Genomic DNA, 9,266 nt, shown 5'->3' on the forward strand with positions numbered 1-9,266 from the left:
CATAGTACTTGAAATCACCAACAAAAACATATCCAATGTAATCCCACAAGTGAAGTTTGAGGAGGGTAGTATGTGCGCAACCTTATCCCCTACAAGGTTGTTTCCGGTAGACCCTCAGCTCAAAGCAAGCATGCATAATCAATCACAATAGAATAGAGAAAGAAATACATTAGCGAGAAAGTCAAAGAAGCAGCAACACCAACAAGATAATAGAAAAACCAGAACGAAAGCAACCAGGTAGTAATAGAAATCTAGGAATATGGAAATACAAGATAACACTACCACTACTTAAATGAAAGGAAAGACACTCAAATGCCTACTACCTTTCTACCCTAAATCTCGACCTCCACATTCTCCTATCAAGAGTCATGTCCTCGGTAAACTAAAGTTTATATGAAATTATATCATATACCTTGTATATTGGAACTGGAATCACATTCATTCCAGATCAAATGGATTTCAAATACTAAGTATAACCTTGTCAGTGAGTCCATAGAATTCTCACCGTGCCACTAGACATATATATATGAAGATCACAAATGTGTCTGAGAGATAGAGTGCAGAACATAAATTTGCTCATACAAAATATATTTGTAAGAAAGCAGCATTTTTACAATGTCCACAGTAAGCATTGAGATAATTCAGTGCTTACGCAGATGGCTCAGTATTCATACTGTCTAAACAATTTGATTCAATAATAATAGTAAATGGAGCTAACAGTATAGGAAAAACAAACAAGAGAATGAAAACGAACACACCTTAGCGGATGCAGTTTCTTGTATAAATGGAACACATTTGTATAGCATGAGTAGGATTGTTCATAACTGTACTATTTCAACCTGTATTATAATACAAAAGTTACTATCCAGAAGATGGTTCTCTCTTATATATGGAAACTTTTCCTCATTATGAGATCACCAACTTTTCGGAACAATGCTTTTCTTCTACTACTAGAATTCCTATCACTATCTGATTCATCGGAATGGTTAAAATCTGGATTTGTATTTGGTTTTCCTGCATCATCTGCTAAAGCAGGTGAAGACGCTCTCCTGCGATGAGATAGGGAATGTGGTGTACGAGGCTCTGACTTTGGTGTGACAGAAGTTGGATCAAATATTGAGCCCTTAAGCATCTCATCCTTATCAGAATCGTCAACTTTTTGAAGTTTCAGCTCTCTAAGATCAGCACTGAAACTTTTCTTGACTTTATGATCCTCTATATGTTCCTCAACCATTTCCTTAGTTCTGAATTCTGCTGACGATGAAGGAGGAAAGCGTTTGAACTCGTTAACATTCTCATGAGCTGCAGGTGTATTGGTCTTAAGGCATTCATTTTCTCTAGAGAGAAAATGCAAAGCTTCCTCTTTCTCAGCCAACCGATCTTTGAGTTGAGAATTTTCATCTCTAGCTAGGCCGGCTGCAGCTTTTGCTGCATTGGCTTCATTGATAGCTTGCTTCAATATGTCCCTCAATTTGTACTTTTCTTCCTTTGCTGCTTTAGTCGTATCCTCGGCTGCTTTAAGAGACTCTGCAAGCCTTTCCGTCTCGCGCTGAGCCAGAGTTCGTTCTTCTTCAGCTCTTTTTATACAAGTGATGAACCCCATCTCCTTCCCGTTCCACGCTAAAAGTGACTCCTCGGTCTCTAATCTCAATCTGTCTGCTGTATTTCTGTATAGGTCCGTCTCTTTTTTCGCCTCATCCAAGAGTTTTTGATATCTGGCCTCAGTATTTCTAACCATGTCCTTCAATTTTCCCGCTTCCTCTTTCACTTGTTCTAACTCTAATAGAGTAGCACTGAGTTTCTCCTTGGCCTCTGACGCTTCAGTAGCAACTTCCTTCAATGCTAATGCTAAATCGTCCATCGCCTTTCTGCTTTTTTCCTCTGCCTCACTAGCCAACTTAACTTCATTCTTAAGCAAGCTTATCTCGTCGTTCAAATTCTTAGCCTTTGAAAGGGCAATTTTCTCCCTCTCTTGCGCATTAGCCACATCCTCCTTTGCCAACGCAAGTTCAGAGTTAAGGCTTTCGAGTTCCTTTTTCACAGAATTGGCGATCTCCCCATTGGAAAAACCATTAAGGCGCCCGCTATTTCTCTTCGAAGAAGTCTCTAGCGATCCAACCTTCTCGTGAAGTGAAGCCATCTCGAGCTTGGCTTCTTCAAGTTCGATCTTAGCTTGTTCAAACTGCCTCATCTGCGACTCAAACGAATCATATATTTTCGACTCGGATAACTTCCTTTGCTCTAATTCAACTTCTAGTTCTTTAACCATTTTCTTAAAAACAGACAATTGTTCTGTTGCTTGAACTTCAGATGCTTTCATATGATTCATCTCCTCTCTCAATCCTCCTAACATAGCATCTTTTTCTGCTAACTTGACCTCGTATTTCTTCACCCTTTCGAGCTCCAGCCTCAGCGACTCGATATTCTTATCTTTAATCTTCAATTCTTCTTGAGTTTTAGAATTCAATTCCTTCAAAACCTTAAGTTCAGCAATTAGTTCCCCTGCTTTTTTAGGTGATAATCCCTCATTTAGCTTCTGATTAGCCTCATTAGCAACTTGTCTCGTCTCCTTAAGTTCTTGAATTGCTCTATTCTTTTCTCCTTCAACAAAATTTAATTGCTCTTTTGTCTCCTTCAACTCCTCCTCAAGATGTCCCATTTGTTCTTGCATCAGCAAAATTTTATTCACCCGATTCTACAAACGCCAAAAATAAGAATGAATTAAAATTCTATACGACAGTAGAAAATATAAAAAACTTCTAGTAGTACTTTTCTTTTTTAATGTATATGGGTGAACCGAGGAAACAGCCTTTTGCAGACATGCATGGTAAGACTGCGTACGATAGACCCTTGTGGTCCGGCCCTTCCCGGTATCCCGCGCATAGCAAGAGCTTAGTGCATCGGGCTGCCCTTAATGTATATGGGTGAGAGATGAGCTTAAATAGAGCGATATGATCAGTGAATATTCATGTAACCGACTCTAACTTGCTTGGAATAGAGGCGTTGTTGTCGTTACGGAGGAAATCCAATATACAAATTACACCAAAGATCAAATACTAATTGTATCAACAACAACTAACCCACGGTACTAAACGAGTTGGGGTCGACATTGAAAACTAATTGCATACAACACTGACAACAAACCCAATATAATCTCATAAGTGGGGTCTGGGTAAGGTAGTGTATACGCAGACCTTATCCCTACCCTATAAAAACTAATTGCATAATTCCTAAAAAATTACACAAAAAATTACAACAAAATATTGGAAAATTTTAATAAATACCTCAGATAAATGGTCAACTTTAGAGGGTTTATTTCTTTCAAGAGAAACAAGGGCGTTTGAATCAATTTGACAACCCAAAGCATCACCTCTACAAAGCTTTGATGCAGAAATTGCTCTTGAAAATCTTGAAGAATGGCTCCTTTGTCCTATATCAGATCTACAAATCCCCCAAAAATATCAAAAAGATTCAATCTTTAATTAACTCTCATACACTCAAACATTAAAACATCAAAAAGATTCAATTTTTAATTAAATATCATGCAAACTCAAACCATTAAAGTAAACAAGAGACAAAAAACAAAGAGAAACCCATAAACGAAAACCTTAGGTTAGAAACCTGACATGAAAAAAAAATAACAGAAAAATCCGAGAAAATCTCTGAACTTCAAAAGAATTATATAAACTTACACCACTTTAGATAATATCGACACCCAAATAAAAATAAGGCTAATATATAATGATAATAACAAGGAAAAATATTAAAAGGGGGTACCTTGATTTTGAACGTAACATTTTGTTTGAATACGTGTTTGAATCTCTTTTTTTCTCTAGGAAGATTCTTGGAAAAATCAACACAAAAACTGAGAAAATTCCACCTTTTTTTTGTATATACCAATATAAGTAATTTTTTCCAGTATTTATGTGTGTTTGGGAAAAAAAAAAGTTGTTTTGAAAGTTTACGGTTTATGACAAAGTCCGAGGTTGGCGGGGGTTTTGTTTGGTAATAAAATGCAGTAACGGCAAAAGGTATGAAAGAGAAAGATTTTTTCAGAATGAGACAAAGTGAAAGGGATGTATATACAGTTATACACTAGTAGAAGAAGATTTTGCAGACATGGTAGGAGATCTGTGTCAATTGACTAAATTGCCCTTGATTAAGGTCAACTTTTGATTTTAATGAGTTAATTAACACAACCTCAAACAAGTTTGATTTATAGGTCACGGGTTCGAGCCGTGGAATCACTCATCGATGCTTGCATCAGAGTAAGGTGCGACCCTTCTTCGGATACTGGATAAACACGGAATGCTTTGCGTACCGGACTGTGCCTTGCAAATACTTTAGTCATTATTTGAAAGTTGAAGTTTGGACATAAAATTTTGAGTTACAAGTGGATATTATTTGAATTCCAAGTCAAATATGAAAATTCTAATTTAAAGTGTAATTCAAGTGATTTTTTTACAAAAATAAAAAATCTTCAACTTTAGCAAAAATAACTTCAACTCAAATATAGTCTATAACCCTCCTAAAAAAGTTTCAAAATTTTTTAGGTTTTAAGTTTGTTTACAAATTATAGTAACGCCGCATGAACACTCTCATGATAAAAAGAACGATGACATATAGAGTAAAGAGTCAATATTTAATGTTAATTCAGATATCCATTAAAAATTTTAGGAAAAATTTTTCATATATAGAAACTACACAAAGAGTACCATAAATTTCTTACTTTAAACTGATAAAAATATATGAAATGATCGTAATAAAAGAAGAAGGATTTACTTCACAAATATTGTCTTTATTTTGGAGAAAAATAAAAGATTGACTATAATACTATAGTAATATAGTTTTAGTCCGTTTGGCCAAGCTGTAAAAATCAGCTTATTTTGAGAAGTGTTTTTTTTCAAAAGTACTTTTGGTGAGAAGCAGTTTGTGTTTGGCTAATAAGTTTGAAAAGCACTTCTGAGCAACAATTAGTGTTTGGCCAAGCTTTAAAAAACTGCTTCTAAGTGAATTTTTTTCAAAAGTGCTTCTCAAAAAAGTGCTTTTGGAGAGAAGTTATTTTTTTCTGCTTCTCCAAAACTGTTTTTGTTTCTCCTCAAAAGCACTTTTTTTTCTTTGAAAAACTTGGCCAAACACCTCAATTTTTAGCCAAAAATGCTTTTGGCAAAAAAAAACACTTTTAGCCAAACAGGCTATTTATGTTAATTCACTTGAAATATGCAAAAGCCAAGTATTGATATGCTGCCTTTAATTAACCCCTAAAGCCATATATACTTTCTTGGCTTCCAATTTCAGACAACTAATTTGCGTGATGTTGATTTGTCAATTCTAACACTGAGTTAAGTGTAATTTACAAAACAAATTAGGGAAAGTTTGTGTAATTAATCACAACTTAATATTTTGAATTTTATATTTTATTATTAATAGAAGGAGACATGGAGAATGCTTAGAAACTGAGAGTCTGACTTTGTCTAGGGGCCGATAAACATGACGTTGGAATTTGTTTCAATTAATTAATATTCAACTACTGAATTTAATAATGGATTGATTTCAATTAATGAATTTTAATCTTTAATAACAATTGATAAGTATTGTAATTAGTAGATCTTGTGAGCTTTGACGATACAATTGGCGTTATGTTAACCTACTTCCTTGGAATATTATTATAAACAGAAAATGTCAGAAAAATACGTACCTGGAAAATTGTTATTATAAAAAAGAAAAGGTCAGAAAATATCAATTTGAAGAAGTTTATTGAGGCGTCACGTCTATTGAATAGGTCTTAAAGTTGTACTAATACGATTATATTGGTAGATATTCTAAGCTACTAGAAACTTAGTAAGCATCTGAACATAAAGAATGTGAAATTTAAAAAAAAAAAGAAATTGAAGTTAATTTGAAAAAAAAAATATTTGAAAATTGAACTTGTGTTTGGACATGCAATTCACTTGAAAAAAATAATACAGTTTTACGAGGAAAAAACATTGTTTACTTGAAAAAGAAGTAAGAAAATATTTCTAAGTTTGAAGCTCATCTTCAAAAATTCAATGAAATGTATAACCAAACAATATTAAAATAGAAAAATTTTGTATGAGCAAACGGTTCCTTAGATTGTTTCTTCTTTTTTGTTTATTTTTCTCTTCCTTTTCGTTGTTTTAGACGAGAAATTTTATATTGTGTCTCATGCCAAGTTATACTTATGTGCAGAGGCGGATTTAGGATTTGTGTGCAGCGGGGGCACCACTATTAATATAGATATGTCAGCTAATAACGACAAAATTTGACGTGTTAACTCCTTAAAAACTTAGTGACTTTGAGTCAGTGATCGAAAGTACATTAAACAATATCAAAAATTTAGTCTAATAAGATCACAATTGAAATTCTGTAAAGCAGAAGTCTCTGTAACGCCCCAAAATTTTTTAATATTTGCATTCTTGATTGAGCATTTTTATAACGAGGAAATATTTTACTTTGCACTTCCTAAATGTGAAATGGTCAATATATGAAAATTTCTTACTTTAGGTTGTGTTAATATTGGCAATGAAGTTTCATGATGTTGCTATATGTAACACTTAATATTATTTTGACTAGTTGTTATTAATTATTGTGAGCACGTGATTTTTGCCCTATATGAGAATCACTCCCAAAAAATTCAAAATAAAACAATTTTTCTTTGTATACAATTTTTGTATTTTGTGGTATTTTTGTATAAGTATTTTTATTTTTGTCTGTGCATGTTTATTTGTTAAATTAATAAAAAATACAAAAAATATGTCGCATTTGCATTTAGGATTTAATCCTACAATTGTTAGTAATTAAGTTTGTTTTACAAAAATTAAAAAATTACAAAAATAGACATCTTTTGCATTTTTAGCATTTAATGTCCAAATGTACAATTTTATGCTTAATTATTACTTAATTATGCGTTAATTTTTATTGGGAATTAATTTGCGCTTTTATAACTTAATTTAGTTCTTAATAATAATTTAAGTATTTTTATAATTTTGTTCTAGAAAAAAATAAAAGAAGAAAAAGAGCAAAAATACAAAGAAAAATCGGATTAGGCCGCTTCTTCAAATTTCAACCATAGGCCCAAATAATTGCCCAACCTTCCCCATGACCCGGTCCACTTCAAACTGGGTCGACCCGGTCTGCCCCATTAACCCAAATACGCAACACCCCTATCTTCATTTTTTTATTTTTCTCCCAAACACAAAACAAAACAAAAAAAAAGAAAACCCTAAACTAAACCATCCGCCCCCCACCTTATCTTCTTCTTCTCCAAAATTCTAAAACACACAACCATGGCTTCCCCTCCATCCTCACGTCCAAACAGACCCCTCATATCGTCATCTCCAGCCCCATCCGCCATTAACACCAAGCAGTCCACCATCGTCGTTGCTGCCTGCGTCGCTGCTGCTGTCGCGGCTGCTTCTTCTACTCCTTCTGTTGCGTCGACCATGGCTTGGTCCTCCACCTCGTCGCTACTACTTCCTAGTCGCTGTTGTTGCCCGCGTCCAGCTACGACGAGCAGCCATGGCTGCTCCAAGCAGTGTTGCTGCTTCTGTTTCCCAGCCTGCCGCTGCTGCTGCTGCCCGCCATTGCTTCATCTCCATGCTGCCGCTACTGTTTTATGTTGATGCGTTCTTCTTCATCTTTCACCTCGACTGGTGCTTGTTGCTTCGACGTCTTCAAGTCCGTTTATGTCCCAAGTTTCGTTGGTTTCGTTTAGAGTTCGTTCGATGTTCGTCGTTGGTCACTTACGGTTAGTTGTTCTAAGTTTTATTTCGTCCATAATTTGTTTGATATTTTCAGATTTGGAATTAGTATAAGTTTGTTTTATTTTTCTTATTTATTTTTAGATAAAAATTGTTAGTTTAATTATATTGTTGTTAGATTTAAGTGGAAGATTCATTTTAATTATTTTTCAGTTTGTTCTATTAATTTTAAGAGGATTTAGTTTTAATATAGAAAGGTATTAGTTTAAATCGTTCAAATCCATTGCTTGTTGTTAATATAGATTTAGTTCGTGTTCATCTTGTTTGAAGTTCGTTTTTAATTTACTAATTTAATGCGAAGTTATGTTTTGGTTTTAATTTTTGGATCATGTATCTTTGTTATAAGTTTTGTTGGATTTAATTTAAGAAAGATTAGTTGATTATTTGAAGATTAGTGATTTGAATATGTTTATTTGTTTTGTTTAAGTTTAATTCGAAGTTTGAATAAAGTTTGTTTGTTATTGTTATTGAATATTTTCATTCATGTTCATACTTTGTTTGGTTGATCTTGAATCCGAAATTTGTATAGTTTGATTTCTTGTTTATTGTTTATCATTTATGATTATTTCTTCAGCTTGCTTCATGATCTTGTTTAGTTTTAATATAGAAATTGTTGGTTGTAATGTTGTTAGATTTAATTTTAAGTTCAAATGATTATTGAATTTAGAAATCTGAATATACATGTTTGTTGGTGTTGAATCTGAAATTAGGTTTGTTTGTTGTTAAAGATGTTGTTCAATCAAGATAATTTTAGTTGTTTCTTTGTTGTTCATCATTTAGTTTGAATTTGTTGATGAACATTGTTAGAAATTGGTCATATTTGCTATATTTTGGTTGAAATTGATTAAGTGAAGTGTTTATAGCTGATGGGGGTAGTTTGGTAATTTACAGTACGTTCAGGGGTAGTTTGGTAATTTCAGTAAGGGCAGAGGGGGGTATTTTTGGAATTTAATTTCTGAATAATTATTTATTTTGAATGTTCTTTCCATTAAAATTAAGATAAATTTAAAGTAATTAAGCATGGGGGACAAAATGTATTGGGGTGTAGGTGATATAAATGTTTAATATAATGGGGGACAAGACATAATGTAGTGGAGGGGAATATGATAATTGTTTATGATAAGCATGGGGGACAAGATGTAATGGGGTGGTGTTGATATATTTGTTTAATTTAGTGGGATTAAAATGGGGATGAGTGGGAAGATAATGGGTTTGGTAAGAGAAAATGAGTGTTTTATTAATTAATTAAAGGGTTTGGGGATGTGATATATATAGGAGGCTTGATCAGATTTTAGAGAACACACAGACAGATAGAGAGAGAGAGAGAGAAAAAAAAAGCTGAATATTTATTCCGAAAAACATTGAAACTTTCAAGAAAAGAAAAGAAAGAAAAAATATACAAGGAAAAAAAAGAGTTGGAAATTAGAAGAGAGAGTAGTACACACCTGATAAATATTCTGATATACAGGTTTAGAAATTAAGGGT

General features: G+C 33.4%; 1 protein-coding gene across 1 annotated transcript; it reads right to left on the reverse strand.

Moving 5' to 3' along the window:
* Positions 1-743: 743 nt before the first annotated feature.
* On the reverse strand, positions 744-4,026 carry LOC104225484 (putative WEB family protein At1g65010, chloroplastic). The gene is made up of 3 exons (XM_009777290.2): positions 3,778-4,026; positions 3,285-3,441; positions 744-2,695 (listed from the first exon to the last, which is right to left on the reverse strand). The coding sequence occupies exons 1-3, from the start codon at positions 3,795-3,797 to the stop codon at positions 884-886; spliced, it is 1,989 nt and encodes a 662-aa protein (XP_009775592.1). The 5' UTR covers positions 3,798-4,026; the 3' UTR covers positions 744-883.
* Between the last annotated feature and the right edge of the window lie 5,240 nt (positions 4,027-9,266).

This window comes from Nicotiana sylvestris, chromosome 5 (genome assembly GCF_000393655.2).
Source record: "Nicotiana sylvestris chromosome 5, ASM39365v2, whole genome shotgun sequence".
Classification (NCBI taxonomy): domain Eukaryota; kingdom Viridiplantae; phylum Streptophyta; class Magnoliopsida; order Solanales; family Solanaceae; genus Nicotiana; species Nicotiana sylvestris.

Bases quoted from the DNA above. Each gene is read 5' to 3' on its own strand.
- LOC104225484 (XM_009777290.2), bottom strand. From the start codon at position 3,797: ATGTTACGTTCAAAATCAAG. The intron at 3,442-3,777 runs GTACCCCCTTTT...GGGGATTTGTAG, and splicing joins ATGTTACGTTCAAAATCAAG to ATCTGATATAGGACAAAGGA. The intron at 2,696-3,284 runs GTATTTATTAAA...TGGCGTTTGTAG, and splicing joins AAGTTGACCATTTATCTGAG to AATCGGGTGAATAAAATTTT.